This window comes from Alternaria novae-zelandiae (genome assembly GCF_023758075.1).
Source record: "Alternaria novae-zelandiae strain BMP 2774 chromosome Unknown scaffold_7, whole genome shotgun sequence".
NCBI lineage: Eukaryota > Fungi > Ascomycota > Dothideomycetes > Pleosporales > Pleosporaceae > Alternaria > Alternaria novae-zelandiae.
Genome location: NW_026056967.1, coordinates 509,711 through 526,325, shown reverse-complemented (window position 1 = coordinate 526,325; position 16,615 = coordinate 509,711). Strand labels below are relative to the sequence as shown.

General features: G+C 54.4%; 5 protein-coding genes across 5 annotated transcripts; 2 read left to right on the top strand and 3 right to left on the bottom strand.

Moving 5' to 3' along the window:
- Window positions 1–234: 234 nt before the first annotated feature.
- J4E88_004184 (uncharacterized protein) lies at window positions 235–2,237 on the bottom strand (the record flags this gene model as incomplete). Its single annotated transcript, XM_049397831.1, has 2 exons — window positions 235–2,001; window positions 2,067–2,237. 2 exons carry the CDS (start codon window positions 2,235–2,237, stop codon window positions 235–237), a joined length of 1,938 nt encoding a protein of 645 aa, XP_049256276.1.
- A 552-nt stretch (window positions 2,238–2,789) lies between these two features.
- On the bottom strand, window positions 2,790–3,921 carry J4E88_004183 (uncharacterized protein; the record flags this gene model as incomplete). Its single annotated transcript, XM_049397830.1, has 3 exons — window positions 2,790–3,249; window positions 3,299–3,793; window positions 3,905–3,921. 3 exons carry the CDS (start codon window positions 3,919–3,921, stop codon window positions 2,790–2,792), a joined length of 972 nt encoding a protein of 323 aa, XP_049256275.1.
- Window positions 3,922–4,605: 684 nt separating this feature from the next.
- ADA1 (putative zinc finger protein) lies at window positions 4,606–7,958 on the top strand (the record flags this gene model as incomplete). The annotated part of the gene is made up of 4 exons (XM_049397829.1): window positions 4,606–4,615; window positions 4,672–6,203; window positions 6,249–7,369; window positions 7,424–7,958. The coding sequence occupies 4 exons, from the start codon at window positions 4,606–4,608 to the stop codon at window positions 7,956–7,958; spliced, it is 3,198 nt and encodes a 1,065-aa protein (XP_049256274.1).
- A 201-nt stretch (window positions 7,959–8,159) lies between these two features.
- J4E88_004181 (uncharacterized protein) lies at window positions 8,160–8,640 on the bottom strand (the record flags this gene model as incomplete). Its single annotated transcript, XM_049397828.1, has 1 exon — window positions 8,160–8,640. A coding segment is annotated over one exon (481 nt), but the record flags the coding sequence as incomplete, so codon positions are not given.
- A 745-nt stretch (window positions 8,641–9,385) lies between these two features.
- On the top strand, window positions 9,386–14,543 carry J4E88_004180 (uncharacterized protein; the record flags this gene model as incomplete). Its single annotated transcript, XM_049397827.1, has 6 exons — window positions 9,386–9,652; window positions 9,715–10,811; window positions 10,860–11,122; window positions 11,190–11,618; window positions 12,730–12,994; window positions 13,157–14,543. The coding sequence occupies 6 exons, from the start codon at window positions 9,386–9,388 to the stop codon at window positions 14,541–14,543; spliced, it is 3,708 nt and encodes a 1,235-aa protein (XP_049256272.1).
- Between the last annotated feature and the right edge of the window lie 2,072 nt (window positions 14,544–16,615).

Below are 16,615 nucleotides of genomic sequence, written 5' to 3'. Positions count from 1 at the left end.
ATTGGCTATGCATTCCCCATGATCTAAATGCCTCCATGCAGCTTCCAGACGCAATCCATGCCCATCTCCACAGTGCGTGTGCCAAAGCAACAGCTGTCACCCAAATCACCCTCATCCCATTCGTCTTTACGCGGCGTCTTAACTTTCCGCTGCAAAAGCCAATCATCGTAACTCTCATCGTCATAACGTTCAACCTCTACTTTCTCTGTGATACCAATTCCACTATCGTGCTGCTCAAAACTCAAACTCGCCTCGAAAACGCTCAACATCCATACCGGGACCTACGATATCGGAAAGATCCCTGCGGCCCATCTGGCCAAACACCCTCCGTAGCGTATCGTACAAGTTTGTGCTTTGGTTCTGGTGGATCATGTTGTCTAGTTGGCTGTCCGAAACACCCTCGCCAACGACTTCTCTAGCCTTCTCCTTGCCTTCGCGCTCGACGACCTTGTGCATGGCGAGTGCGCCGAGCAAATGTTGTGCAGCTTCTGTGTAGCAACCGATGTTGATACACGACACGCCGAGGTTGTAGCGTGCGCGGACAAAGTTTGGACGGAGAGCGAGGGCACGCGAGTAGGCGTCGATGGCTTCTTCGCTGCGGCCGGAGTTTGCGAGGGTGGCGCCGAGACGGTTCCAGAGGAGGTGGACCTGTGATGAGGAGTTTGAGACGCCGGATTCGGTGGATGCGAGGGCGGCGCCGAAACAGTCGACGGCTTTGTCGTATTCTTCTACGCCGTAGAAAAGTACACCTAGACCTACTTGCACATCGGGGTCCATTTGCTCGCCGGTTGGGGAGAGTTGTGCGGCTTGGATGAAGAGGTTGGTGACTTTCTCGTGGAGTACGTGGCGGTCTGTGAAGCCCATCTCGGCATCTGAAGAGAGTGGCTCTTTGATGAGTGATGGGTATTTGGTGGCCAGCCAGCGTTCCAGTGTCCGGTATGCGGTGCTCTCGTAGCCTTCGTTGGTGTATGATACAGCCAGACCCATCAGCGCCTCCAGATTCGACGGGTCCTGCTTCAGGGCATGTTCCAACGCTCTTATAGCCGGTGTTTCCTTCTCGTTCTGCGCTTGCGACTCTCCCAACCTGACCCAAGCTGCAATGTGATTCGGGTCTTTCTGAACAGCTGCCTCGAATGCTAGGGCCGCCAGTGAGAGGTTTCCACCATCTTCCATTATCTTGACACCTTCTTCAAACGGATTCGTGACGTTCTTGAAGAGATTCTCTTGTTCGAATAGGTAGTCGCCCATGGCTGGATCGCGGACCGAGTGTGTGTTGAGCCCGTCGAAGCCTTCCCATTGATCCATGTCGCCCATGTGTCCTTCGACGAAGTTCTCCTCGTTGGCAAGTTGCCTAGCGTATTCAGTCTCAGCTTGGATACCCTTCCAAATGGACTCGAAATCGTCGAAATCAACGGCATCTTTCTCTACTGACCTGTCCATTTCGTTCAGCTCTGCCTCCATGGCCTTGTTCGCCTCGGCGTCAAGAGCGCTCAGGTCCTGCTGGTCTGTCTGTTCGAGTTGTGCGAACTGGGCCTCCCAATCCTGATCGTCGAGTTCTACCATGCGCTCCTTGCCTTTGCCAGAGTTCTGCATGGGCTGCTGGAAGTTTTGTGGTGCGAATGGCTGCTGCATGCCCATACCGCCCATTCCCATTCCCATGCCGCCCATGCCGCCCATGCCCATGCCCATTCCGTACATGGGTCGCTGGTATCCCGTCATCGAAGGCTGAGAAGCGGTGGTCGGGCTCGCTGTCCGCGCGTTCGGGTTCATCTGCTGGAACTTTGCGAACTCGGCGGGGTTGAATCCGGCTGGTCTTTCTTGCATGGCTGGCCCTCCCATCTGTGGCGCCTGCATGCCTGGATCGAACTCTGCTGCCCATGCTGGTGATCCGCTGTGCTGTGTCCGCTCCAACTCTCGTCGCATTTGCTCCATGGCGAATGGAGACGCGGGACCGGGCCCTTGTGGGAGCTGTACATTCTGGTTCATGAACTCATTCATCATCTATGGATCGCAGAGTTAGCCATGATTCCTATTTGTTTACCCTCGTACTCTTGTGCCCAACTTACGCCATCTGACGGGCCGCCCATCTGCTGGCTTCGCATGCCCTCTTGCATTCCTCCGGGCCCCCGCCCAACCAGGCGGTCTCTCTGTAGCGACTTGTCATCTTGCACATGCTTGGTGAACTGGCTGAGCGGGTTGGCGCCCGTCGAGCATTCTGCGCCGCCGAGAAAAGACATGGCGAAAGGTAGAAAATTATGTAAGTGTGAAGCAGCGGGTATGACGCGGTCAACAGAGAGGAGGAGGTGTATGTACAAGTCGGGCGGCGAGCGGGTGCCAGAGGCGCGTCGGCCGGTCTAATTGATCAGCATGTGGAGAAGCTACGCGGGGCGGCCGAGGTCGCAAATAACCGCCACACAGAGCGAGTGAATCCGAGCTTGTCCAGTAGAGCTCGGCGGCAGCACATGACTAAACTTTGACGAACAGCACGCACCACAATACTGATGAGTTATGTACATTGCAAGAGTTCATTAGATCGATTTGCTTTTCTAGACCTAGACCCTATACCGTGTACAAAAGAAGAGGGGAATATAACAACGCCGGACGCTCTTCCACTATGATACACAAGACCCATCTATCAACACAGCATGCAGCCAACAGGACACACGTCCCAGTCATGCAGTCGTACAGATACGTCGACCATTCCTCCATACATCATTCGTTGTAGAAGCGTGGGGCGGCCGTCCCGTTGCATGTAATCACAATCCTTGGCCTCCTTTCATCATCATCGCTTAATCCTCCTGGGTGGAATCCGAGCGCTTGTTGTCGCGCTGATTTTGTGTGCCAGACTTGCTGAAGTCGACGCGGAGTTGCCTGCCGTAGATGGTCTTCTCCTTCAGGACTTCCCTGGCCTTGGTGGCGCTAGCGACATCGATGAAGTCTGCGTGAGCAAAGCCTCTGGGCTGACCAGTCCTCCTGTCAATGGCAACACGGACATCCATGACGTTGCGAATATCACGGAAGAGGTCGTTGAGGTCCTTGTCAGACATCTCGAACGACATGTTGCCGATGAAGAGGGTCTTGGAGGGAGGGTTTTGCTCGAAGTTGCCAGAGGTGCCGCTGCGGGTCCTGGAGTTGGGCTTAGGCGCGTGGAACTGGACAACGAGGTTGCGGCCTTCGAAGACCTGCATGTCGAGGTTGTCAATGGCAGCTTGGGCGTCTGCGACATTCTTGAATTCGACGTATCCAAAACTGCACGAGGGTTAGTGTTTGCTTTCCGAGACTAGGCCATCTAACATACCCTCTGCTCAAACCCCGGTTGTCGTAGACAATCTTGGTGCTCTCAAGCTCACCGAACTTGGAGAAGACACGCTTCAGCTGCTCTGCGGAAACCTCGTAGTACAGGTTGCCAATGTACAGCATGTTGTTCGGCGTGGTGTTCCTTGGGGCCCTGGGCTTTGATGACCTCTGGGCATTGTCTGCGGTCTCAGCGGCAGCCTCCAATGCATCCACACCAACAGTAGCAGAGGCGTCTGTAGGCTCGGCCTGCACCTCCTGCTGCGCCGGCGTCAAGTTCTCTTCGACAGGTGCCTCAGCCGCTGTCTGCGCAAAGTTCTCGTCCCCCTTGGTGGCCTCATCGCTAGCAAATCGTCGCTGGAAGGACGAGATTGACCATTGCTGTTGCCTCAGACGGAAAGCCGAGGGGGTTATGGTGTTGATGGATCGCGGCTTCGCAAGGAACGCCTTGGAAGGCGACGCGGTGATGGCGCGAACGGCAGTGCGGCGGAGGAGAAACCTGCATGGCCATATCAGTATCACGATCCCAATTGTAGACGAGGCGATTCTTACATTTTGGCGGTATGGGTGAAGTTGGCAAATGTGGATGCGTTGCTAAAAGTCGGAATACCGTAAATTTTTGGGCATGGATCATTGATCCGCGCTAAGCTCCTAGCACGTGAGCGGCGTTCTCAAGCCCTGGACGCTCTCGACATGTATTGCACTTCTTGGTGACGTATTGCACAATTCGGACAGCAATAATATGACTATTTGCCGATCTCTCTCCCGCATAATACAGCTCGTTGCATTCAAGGTTGGACATCCTTTGCCAGGATATCAATCCTAGGACAGGTTGATTGGTGACTTTGTGGGGTATTCATGAGGGGCAATCCTGTGCCCGGTGAGGGAATGATCCAAACCATTCGCCCACTCCAGTTCATGGGAATATCTTAATAAACGCATTGGAACATCAGAGTGCATATAGCGCGCCTCACATGCAAGTGAATGTTGTTGGTGCCCCGAATGACTCTCGGAAAGGATCCCTTGACCCTGCCGATAACATCACCAGCCGAGGATGGAGGGGCTAGCCTGGTAACTTGCCCGAATGAAACGTGATTGCTTGTAGCCTCGAAGTCTTGCTCGCTATGGTTACGTACGCCTGCTGGAAGGGTATCCAGGATAAGTATGCCATGGAGTCATCGAATCCATAATTCACAAAATGGCACGGGGTCAGGCGACAGGCCGGCCGCCTCCGGGGCGCGTTCCTGGTGAGGCTCGTCTTAAAGTTTGTGTTCGCTCTAGCAACCACAACTACCATCTCTCCATAGCACCATGCTGAAAGGTAGCGCAAACCAATTCCTCCATACAAATACAAGCGGAGACTGATCTGAGGAATAGGAGCCTTTTCTGCTGATGCGGACGCGTCGCCCGACTTTGGCCCTGCCCACGACGACCAGATACCCTCGTCGGAAGAGGAAGAGCTGAGCCATGACTTCTCCGAAACTGAAGCTGGCGGTAGCGGGCGCACACGACTAGACAACGGTGCGACTGCAACCGCACGGGAGAATGCTGGTACCAGCGACGAGGAAGAGGACGACAATGGCATGCTACCCCGCGACAAGCAGCGACGAACCGCCTTCTACGACTATACTGCGGAGAAGCAAATGAGCCACACAGAAGCCAAACAATTCTACCAGCGCCATCAACTAGAGACACAGTATGGAGGTTCACAGGCGGGAGAGACATACAGCCCTGCCATGCGCGCAAAGACATTCCCCGCCAACTTTGGCGGCACAGACGGTGTAGACCTCCATGGCAAGGCAGAAAGCATTCGCTCTAGGAAGAGCAATGTCACGCTCGCGAATCAAGGGCATCGGTCCAACCTGCCCATCGGGTTGTCACACACAGAGCAGTCACAGGATCCGCGCCGACACATGACTCAACACGGAGCCAACACTGCAGGTACCGGCAACGAAGGCGACGCCTTTCTCCAAGCCGACCAACAAGCCCGATCTCACGCGCAACACCCCGGTCTCCCTCACGAAGAAAAACCACTTCTGGCTGAAGAAGGTATCCACGGTGCGGGCGCAGGCATTGGTGTTGGCACGGGAGCAGGAGGCTTCGCAATGAACGATTCCAGTATCACCACTGAGCTTAGCTCCATCTATACGAATATCCAGAAAGTGCTAGATTTACGTCACAAGTACATCCGCTTGTCTTTGCAGCGCAACTTCGATAATCCCAAAGATGATCCAGCTTGGCGCATCTACCCCACCCCTCCTGAACCAGTATGGAACGACTCTTCCAAACAGCGTCGCAACGCAGGCGGCAGCAGCTTGCAGAACAGCGGAATCCTTGAGCCTAATGAACCGGCCAAGCCACCTCGCAAGATGGGAACAAATATTGGCGAGGACTTCCATCTGGAGGACTGTCTTCCCGTACCGGGTCCCGGAGAGATGTCGTTCCGCCTGGACAGCAGCGGTGTCTACCAAGTGTACGAGACCGCCAAGTCCGCTGAGCTGGACACGCCCATCGTATCAATCCCTACATTACGCGAATTCTACATCGATCTCGATTCCATCCTTGATATATCCTCCGACGGACCGAGCAAGAGCTTTGCTTTCCGTCGGCTTCAATATCTTGAAGGCAAATTCAATCTTTACTACTTGTTGAATGAATACCAAGAGACGGCCGATACCAAGAAAGTGCCGCACAGAGATTTCTACAACGTCCGAAAGGTCGACACCCACGTTCATCACTCAGCATGTATGAACCAGAAGCATTTGCTGCGCTTCATCAAGTCCAAGATGAAGAAATCTCCAGATGAAGTGGTCCTGTTCCGTGATGGCAAACATCTCACACTAAGGGAGGTCTTCGAGTCGATTAATTTGACAGCGTACGATCTAAGTATTGATACCTTAGATATGCATGTGAGTACAGACATATGGCACCACGATACTTCGCTAATATTCTAGGCTCACACGGATTCGTTCCACCGATTCGACAAGTTCAACTTGAAGTATAACCCGATCGGTGAATCACGCCTACGAACCATCTTTCTGAAGACAGACAACTTTGTCAAGGGCCGATACCTCGCAGAAATCACCAAAGAAGTCATCTCTGATCTTGAGGCGAGCAAGTACCAGTTCGTTGAATGGCGCATCTCCATCTACGGTAGAGACATTGAAGAGTGGGATAAGCTGGCAGCTTGGGTCATTGACAACAAGTTGTTCTCGCCCAACGTCCGCTGGTTGATCCAAGTACCTCGTCTGTTCGACGTATACAAAGCAACCGGACTCATGGACAACTTCCAGCAAGTCATCGTAAACGTATTTCAGCCATTGTTCGAGGTCACCAAAGATCCGTCCAGCCATCCTAAGCTTCACGTTTTCCTGCAGAGGGTCATTGGATTCGATAGCGTCGACGATGAGAGTAAAGTCGAGCGACGCGTGTACAGGAAGTTCCCATTCCCGAATGAATGGGCTACGAAGCAGAATCCGCCGTACAGCTACTGGATGTACTATCTTTTCGCCAACATATCGTCACTCAACGTATGGAGAAAGCAGCGCGGCTTCAACACGTTCCTCCTGCGTCCTCACTGCGGAGAGGCTGGTGACACTGATCATTTGGCTGCTGCAGTACTATGCTGTCACAGCATCAGTCACGGTCTTTTGCTCCGTAAGGTGCCTCTTCTGCAGTACATCTTTTACCTTGAACAGATTGGTGTCGCTATGTCACCTCTCAGCAACAACGCACTATTCCTGGCGTACGAACGCAATCCGTTCCTGAGCTACTTTAGACGCGGTCTCAACGTCTCGCTATCGACAGACGACCCTCTTCAATTTGCCTTCACAAAGGAGCCTCTTATCGAGGAATATTCAGTCGCAGCGCAGATCTACAAACTGAGTGCTGTGGATATGTGTGAGCTGGCCAAACATTCTGTCGAGCAGAGCGGTTTTGAGCATGTCGTCAAGCAGAAGTGGTTGGGTAGCAACTACCATCTCCCTGGCGTTGCAGGCAACGACATGGCGAGATCCAACGTGCCCAGTATTCGTGAGGCGTTCCGCCACGAGACGCTCATGGGCGAATTAGCTATGTAGGTTTCGAACAGACATCCACATCTTCGTATGGCAGTACTAACACCGTATAGGATCGACCGCTACACGCGCGCTGCGCAAGCTGGTAGTCATGATCTCACCAGCTCTAACTTGCAGTCGGAAGTGCCACAGACGCCAAAGTCACTCCAAGGAACGCATCCCACTTCTCCCACACATGCATCCGCAGGTGGAAACCAAGTGTTCTCCAAGCTACCTCCAGCCCAAGTCGCTCGGCTCAAGCCCTCTGCCTCGACAACCGACATGGGTAGTTTGCAAGGCCAACCGGCTTCGCCTTCAGGTACGAAGGATGGTGCCAGCTCTAGCATGACTGTCAACCCTAGCACAATTTCTGTCGCTCAGCCGACAGAGCCTGAAGAGCCGGATCAGGGACTGACGCGCTCAACAAGCACTATCACATTGGATGGGGAGCCTAGACTGTTCCCCGGTATTGTCAGCAGCAGGAGCAGGAGACGGAGCACCAGGACTAGCCAGGCCGAGGATGGTGACATGACAAGTTCGCGTTTGAGGTTCCGCACGGGTGATCAGGAGAGTGTTGTGGAGGAAAGGGATACAGACGATGAGGATTAGAACACGTCACTGGTTATTGGATACTTTGTATGTTTAACAATGGGACTAGAATCACGAATGACACATGGTCTGGTTTATGATGGAATCTTCTCTTCATTATGATGCTCGATAAAGTCTCGCTCGATGCAGCTGCTAGTAACACAAGGACGCCCGCTTTGCTAGGATGAACCAAAATAACCAAACCACCTCCTTTTCTAGCGCTCACGAGTTGAGGTTCCGTGAATAACAGTCGAGACACCATGCGTCCCCCTCTTCTCCGACTTCTACTATGCACTTCTTGCATGTCGCCTTGCTGCAGCCTACACATTGCCTCGCACAGATGAAACAGGTCCGGCCTTCGCATCTCGTGCAATCGAGGTAATTTTCCAGATCTTTCCGTCGCTTGGGCGCTTTGTTGCAGGCGTGACAGGATCGCAGGTCGGAAACGGCGTGTGATTGAGATTGGCAGGGTGATGGGGCGTCCAAGTCGACGTCCATTAGGTGTGATGTTGACTTGACGAGAGACGCTTTCGGACTCAGGCGTTTGAGTTGCTTGACCGGCCGGCGTTCTGATGTGTATTCGTGTGGCTTTGAGGGGAAGAGGGCGTATGGCAGGTTGTTGTTGCTCTCGAAAGGCGGGGTATTGTGGAGATGGAGGCGGTTGGAGTCGCGACTGGGTGATGAGCGGTGTTGGCGTGACATGCTGCAGAGTTGTTAGAATTAGAGCTCTATGTTGGATGGAGTATCGGTGCATACGGTTGGGGTCCGTCGTCGCCAGCCATTCTCTTTCTCTTGCCCAGGCCGCCGGCGTGTTGATCGTGGGCCATGGTATGCCAGTAGCTGGGGGTGGTGTCGTATTGGCGCTCGTGCGGTGTATTGGGACCGAACAAGTCAGAGGTGATGTAGACCATAGTGGCGGCGACTTCGCGGTGATGGTGAGGGTGAAGCGGAGGAGCTGTTGTCGGCCTCAAAGGCGGAAGGAGCTGGAACGTGCAGCGGCGGCGTCAACACAGAACAGAAAGCGGCTTGCAAAACAGGACAAAGGGTATCGAGGACGGCGCGCTAAAGCAAAGGGACGGGAATGGGCCGAAAGGAGCGCTGATGTTTAGTCGCGATGGTGCTCAGGACGGACCGGACGGCGCTTTGGATGTTGTCGGCTCGGCGACGTACCTGACTAGCCGGCCCAGGCAGCCAACAGCGTGTGGGCCGGCGCACGTGAAGCGTGTCGCCAAGCAAAGGGTCGCGCGACTCAGCTAACGCGCGACGGCGCAGGACAGGGTGAAACATCGTCGACAGCAGCGACGAGCATCCCGCCCGCCAACTCCGCCGCCTCGGTCTCTGGCGCGTGTGCCATGTCTGCCCTTCCTGCGTGACTTGGGGCGAACGAACCATCTCCACATTATTCTTACCTACCCCACATCCTCCCACCCTGCGAAGAAGCTTGAGCCATGGATAGCGTCAATGTGTCGGAACTGGTTGCGCGCCTCGGCGCGGAGGAGGAGTCGGTGCGGAAGATGGCGGTCTTCAAGCTGCAGAATGCCATTGGCGACCCCTCCTTCGCCGACGTCTTCATATACGAAGGCGGCCTGCCCAAGCTGCGCTTCCTGGCGCTGCACTCGACCGGCAACACCCTGGCCTACTGTCTGACCTCTCTCGCACGCCTGCTGGAGTTGGACAAGGGATGGGACCATGTCACGGACGATCTGGTCGCGAGGGTAAGTCGACGACGACCTTGGAACGAGGGATTGCCTGAAGAGGTCTAACAACTACACTCCAGATCGTCGACCTCGTCGTCGCACAGCCTCTCGTCAACGTCAACCGCGGTGCCATGTCGGTCCTCGCTGCCATTGTCGGCCACCCCTCACACCGTAACTCCCAGGACGGGACCACGGGCTTCCAGCGCTTGAAGCCCGCCGTCGACTCTCAGCCCGACTTCCTACCCTCCCTCGTCGAAAAGATCACCTCGGCCGACCACGCGCTATGCGCAAACTCCCTACAGCTCATCAACGCGCTCATGCGAGACGCCATCGCAAACGACGCGGCCTTTGAATGGCCCAAGTTTATCAAGCAGCTGCAGGAGCTGGGCGTGATTAAGAGCGTGTACGGGCTTATGCAGAGCTCTGCGATACAGGATCTGGCACATCCACTACTCGACTTCCAATCCTTGACCAAGATACTGCTCAGGAACTGGAGGGAAGAGAAGGTTGACTTGGAGAACCCCGATCACAGGAGGGCGATCCGGGGTCTACACACGGCGAGTAATCCAGAAAAGTCAGCATCAGACCCCAAAGGAAGCAAGAAGCACAACCCGGATAAATGGAAGCGTCTGGGTTTCGAGACGGAATCACCTGCGTGGGAGTTCGACGCGACTGGCTTCCTAGGCCTCATGGACATTACAGACTTTGTCTACAAGAACGAAGACGGGTTTCAGAAGCTCTTGCTGGAGCAGTCGGCAGAGCCACTCGAGCAGCGATGCCCAATCGCTCGCGCAAGTCTGTCGGTCACCCAGACCCTATACGAACATTTTGAGATAGATAAGCTCGACGATGTGGACTCCCACCGGCCTACCGACTCGCGGGCCAACTTCGACCGCTCATTCAAGCCCCTCCTGCTCCACTGGTCCAGGTTACATACGAGTGGTCTGAGCGCCTTCATCCGACTATGGAAAGTAGCTGGCGCACAAACCGAGGACTTTGAGAAGATCGAAGAGCTTGTCCGCATCTTGATCGAGCAGGTCGTGGGCCAGGCGCCACGCATGAGGGATGTCAAGGACGTGGAGGAAGATCTGGCTGAATTCGAGCTGAAACGCCTGAGAGAGCTTCAAATGGAAGTACTGGAGCTGACCTACGAGGATGCATGGGGCCATCATCTCCGGTATGCAGTTTGCGTCGATGTAGTCTGTGCTCAGCTAACTCTCCACAGTCAGGTCCGTGACGAGCTCAACCACGAGGCTCTGCAGTTTGTAAAGGAGCAGCGTATAAGATGCCTGCTACAGGGCGCGTGGTTTCCAATGGGTATCGACTATGGCACAAGTGCGGGTCCGGTAACCAGCAAGACCCTGAATCGTTCTGTGCCCTCATCATGGCGTTTTGTCCGATTGTCGCACAACCGGCGATATCTGCATTACGCTGACTTTGACGAGAAGACGGCGACTGAGCCGAGGCTAGACACGCTGCAGGAGAAGAGTAAGTGTAACGCGTCCACGCGTCGTTTGTGGTTTGCGTTACCGCAGTGGCTGACCCGCATGTACAGTCGATCTATCCATTGTCTCTTCGGTGGTGAGCAATGTCTCGGCTTCGGCGCCATCGACCGCATCGTCAGACAGTACGGTCACAACCCTGCCAGGCCACGAGCGGGCTTCGACGTCGACCAAGATCACGATCCACGGTTACCTGCCCCCGTCCAATCACGCGCGGCAGGCGTCCAGCGGCTCAGGTGCAGGGCGAAAAGAATCCGTCCTACTGCATCTGCATCCCCAGAGCCATACCCTTGCTTCCGAGTGGCTTGATGGACTGCTGATGCTACTGAACCAACAGCCAATTACCGCTGACACCAATAAGTTGGTAACCTTCATCGGCGGTTACGGGCTCAAGATCCGTCTGCTCAACGTTCGCTACGAAGATGTCGGGCTGGAGGAACCAGTGCTCCCCAGTCGTGAAGGACTGGATGACGAATACTACTGTACGTGCTTCTCCTTTACACCGTGGCACGGGCTCAATACTGACTTGATACCTTAATGCAGATGACATTGCGGGTGCCTGAAGATCCAGAAAATGCTTGTTCACGGACAGGAGTCCTGGACAACAAACATCGATCTTGTGCAGGTAATAGTGAAATTAATGGGGCCGCCAACGTCCAAGCTGCATGATGTTGGGAAGCCTAAGCCTACGCTTCCGAAAGCCTAATCTTTCTCGATGCGGAACTAGGCAACGGCGGGGTGGAAGACGTTCGCCGTCTTGTGAATAGACGTCTGTCGACGTTCAAATTGGGAACCAGGTACCGCTCTCTGGGAACCATATTAGGAACTGTGCAGGGGGCGGTAACATTTGCGTTGGCGCGGGAGCTGGATGCGCTTCTCTTGAGATACCCTTGCTTGTACCTGTGCAATACGCTGCAATTAGACAGATTGTTTGGAGCGTGCGTGCGTGTTGTCAGCCTGTCGTCGTTACGCAGCGCATGCTCGACGTTGTACAAGGCGTCTGGCAATCGACGGTGATCTGTGCGATATTAACCCGTGACACGCTGGCGCAGCCATTGAGCCGGCCAGTCGGGCGGCCTGGTAGTAACGCCATAACGCATATTCCAGAAGCAAGTATATTTGATGCGGAGGCTTAATCAGGCAAATGTGATGGAGAGCATCTGTCGACTCCGCGAGCCGGGCACGTTGGCCAGCGGTGTGTCGCACGCTAAGCATCGTGGCTCCGCTGACGGTGTGTTCCTGGCGGCCACGGGCCTGAAACAGCGGACGGCAAGGTGGAGAGAAGCGGGGAGGAGGCCTGTCTGCACTACCTGACTCAACCAACGACCGCACGCGGGCCTGGCGTGCTCTCGGATACATCAGCCACGGTTCTACTAGGGCCCAGGTGTGAGGTGGAGAGCAGAGAGTGCGTCGCTGGCGGCGCGTTAGCCTGCAGCTGCAGCATCCCGCGACACGAATATGCAGCCGCCCCAAGTGCGAGCGACAGTCGTACGCTGCTGAGCCCACTGATTGTTTCTATCCCCCAGCGGCCGTCCTGTTGGACCTCATATAATTCCTTCTTCTTCGGACTTTCGCTTGCTGCTGTTCGGATAGCCCTCCGGTCGATCCTCGAGAACAAAGTACACCAGCATTGCTCAACCAAACGTTCACGACCAAGTGCCCGCCGCACCGCCCGGCCACGGCGTCAGGGCCGCCATTCGCAGCGTCGTCCGCGCAAACCACGCCCCCATGTGCCTGAAGCCAAACGTTGCGCCATCGCCGACGTCGAGATCCGAGCCGAAGCCATGAAGAGCAAAGCCAAAGGGACTATTCTGCCTCTGCGGCAGGCCGAATTCGACGCCCTGCCGTATTCAGTCCAGTAAGTAATATTCCGCGCTCCTGAGTGGTCGGCACGTGTGATAAGGGCGCGTTATGCGCGTGCATATACCGAATCCCCCACCATGACTTTTTGTGTACCTTGCAGTAGATGAAGGGCCTGTCAATTATGCCATGATGCCAATGCTAATTCGTCCCGCTACAGGAGAAAGTACTTTTCATCCCTGGAGCGTTTGCAGATCGCCCAGCACGCCTCCGACGAGCCTACTACATCAGGCCGCTCGTCCCAGGCCAGCACCGCTTCCAAATCCCACCGGCCCTCGCTATCTCTCGGCACCGGACGACGCAGACGCAAATCCGAAAAGGCTGTGCACGCTCACGACATCTCCCACATTGACCTTGACTTCTTTCTCTCCTTGCCTGAAAAGGTACGCAAGCAGCATTTTTCCCGCGAAGAGCAGGCCCTCCTCCAAGGCAGGCACGAACAGGCGTTCCTTCCCGACGACCAGGATCCCGAGTGGGCACAACAACGCTTCAACGATTTTCACTTCGACTTCTCTCACTCCACGCTCGACCTTCCGGAACGCGGCCGTTCACGACGTCGTTCATCTTCGGCCTCTTCGACCGTCAGCCCTTCCCGTCCGACTTTCGGGCCTTCTTGTACATCAAACACGGACAAGGACCGAAACACCCATTTACTATATCTCGACACAATGGCCACGCCCATCTTCCATCGGAGGGAAACTTCAACGGCAGACATGAGACGAACCATGTCCCTTACCTCGCACCCTGTCCGCCTTGGATCTTCATACATAGCGGATCCTCCACTCTTCAATGCTCGGCCGAACCGACTCCATCAGCGTGCCCACTCTTCTTCTCTTACAGGCCACATATCGCCGTCTACGCCGCCAACTCTCATGATCGATCCCGAAGCGACACACTACCAGGATCCCGAGGCGAGGAAAAAGCTGCGCATGTATCTTGCATCGCCTCAAAAGTTCGATGAAGCGATTGAATTCGGCTTCCCATCGTCTGCTGGAAGCGACGCCGCTACACCCCACTTCCAGCTGCCACAAATAGACAATCATGCTCGCAAGTTCAGCCGAGACATGCACACCTTCCTGAGGGACGGACAGCTGTCGTTCTTCGAAGACCATCCAAAAGAGAACCAGGGTCTGGAATCTGATGCCGGCTCTGTAGCCGACATGGACTCACCCGCCACGCCCTCCAGCACCGGCCTGTCTTTTCGCATGCACTCCCGCCAAATCTCGCACCGCAAGTTCTCGGTCGATTCGCCGGCTCCATCGCCTGTCCACTCCGCCAATGGGCATTTTAATCGCGAGATGACGCTTCGTATGACCTTGACCCGGCCCGATTTACGAGCTGACGAAGATCAACTGTATGGCTGGCAAGGCTCAGGCTCAAGCTCAAGTCCCAAAACCTCGAAAGACGATCCTCTGGCATTGGAAGACCTTGTCTTCACTGACGACATGACCGGCACCAAGGGCGCCTTCTACGTCAAGCCTAAACCGCGCGGAAACCTCGTGAGCCGCTTACTGAAGCGTGCCAGCCTCAAGGCCACCAGTCGCTGATCCCCATTTCAGCCTGCATCTATTAATTCACTTCTCACATTGTACTTTTTGCCTGTCTTTCCTAATAAAGACCAACAACAGGTCTGCTGCGTTTCAGCGAGCGACTTTTATTTCCTTGTCCGACCATTTTCTAGACATTTACGGGGGTTTACGAAAGCTCATCAGACTGTACGATTATCACGATGCACGAACCGAACGATTCAGATGCATGAATGAGGCGTTTTCCTTTCATCTCCCATGCCCAGCTACCCTGCTGGTATTTCTTCATACTTAGCTAGCCAAGAACTTCATCGAGAATGATACCCAGTCGGCAGCAACCAAAACTGGTCTGTCGCTTTGATACCACCACTTCGCCTCATCCTTGTCGATAGCATTGTTTCCACGTATTTCCTATTACATCAAGCAACAACGGTTACTCATCGCAATTGCCGATACAGTCCAGCGTCTCAACTCACAGCACCTGACTTTTGCCGAAGGAGTGATCGCCCCCAGCGATCATGACTAGGTCCTCGTACTCTCTACCGGAGCTTTACCTACCCGTTCACACTACCCGTCTTATCTCTCCACATGTTTCGCCAAAGAACCACACTAACCACATTATCCGCAGCGGAGAGATCTATATCGCATAGATGTTAAGGGCAGGGATGGTTGTATGACGTTGCCGTTTTCATCCAGTGGCTAGGCAAAGATCAACATTACAGTACTCGTACAGTTTGCATGCAGTAGTTGATACTAGGCGTTGTATGCGTTTCGTGGTGCTGGGAGGATGTGTTTCGGTGGCGAGGTAAGATGCATGAGAAGGAGGGTTATTGGGCAGCTAGGTTGAGGTTGAGTATATGTGAAAGCATTGGTCGATCCAACGCATCAACACATCGCACAACATATTCCACCAACCATGATCTCCATCTTCCCTCTTTACTCCTCAAACCCTCCACCTGCAGTCAACAATGACGTGCCCACTACACTTTCCGCAAAAGATACAGCGAACATCCCATCAGCCACAGGAACATGAAACACCCACTCACTCTTATCCTCCACCAGCTCCCCCAACTCCACCACCGCTTTCCGGTGAAGCTCCACCTGCCCACCGGCTCTAGATGCCTAATGGGTTCCCTTGCCGAACAAGTCTGACTTACCTATACGCGGTTCCTGGTACACTAACCCACTAGATGCCGAACCGAACTGCTCCAATCTTCACGGTACGCTACGTTTCAGCTTGCGCTAGATTTTTTTGCACTCCCACAGGGCTCGATCTTGCGTTCGCAGCGGATAGCGCGCGCGTACAGTCATTCGGGTCATGTGTGGTGGGGGTCTGGATCGGTTGCGTGGTTTTGCTTGGATCGGTGATGCATTTGCGTGAGGTGACGATGTTGTTTACATTGTACACTGAGTATTGCTCGTGTGGCACTGCAGGTCGTTGTTGTGGCGTTGGCTGATCGACGGGAAAAGAAAGTTAGGGAAAAAGGTACGGCATATGCATGTCATTGTCCTGTGATGCGAAAGTGAGAGGAATGCCGTTAGATTGCATACGGGCGGCTGGGAGGTGGTGTTTTCCGGGGTTCTTTACTTCTTTTGCGCCTTTGTTTATTACACGCGCGTAGTGTAGCCGAAGTTAGATATAAGATTTATTGAAGGTGCTGATGATGAATGTCTTGCTAGTCAGCATACCTGTGTATGAGTTCCGTGGCCGCAGCTAAAAAGTGATGTTGCTGCAGACACGCTGTCCGTCGGCGTTCCCGAGGTCAGGATTCACGTCTTGGCCGGGTGATAAGCACCTACAGCAAGATTACAAAACCGATCGTCTGCTTGCATTGAAACCGTTTTCATGTCGTGATATCCTGCAATGTTAGGCGCACGACAAAGTCGTTAGGCCAGGGTGCTCGCGTTATCGTGGTGAGGCATCACACACATACACTACTCATGAACACGGCACGGAAACACTGCGTCTACATGCTGACGGCCGGATAACCTATGCGGGCGAAAGATCAGCCCGAAAAGCAATTGCTTCGTCACGCGCGCAGATAGTCGCATTCGCATTTCTCCATTTTCCAAACGAGTCAAGTTGAAAACAG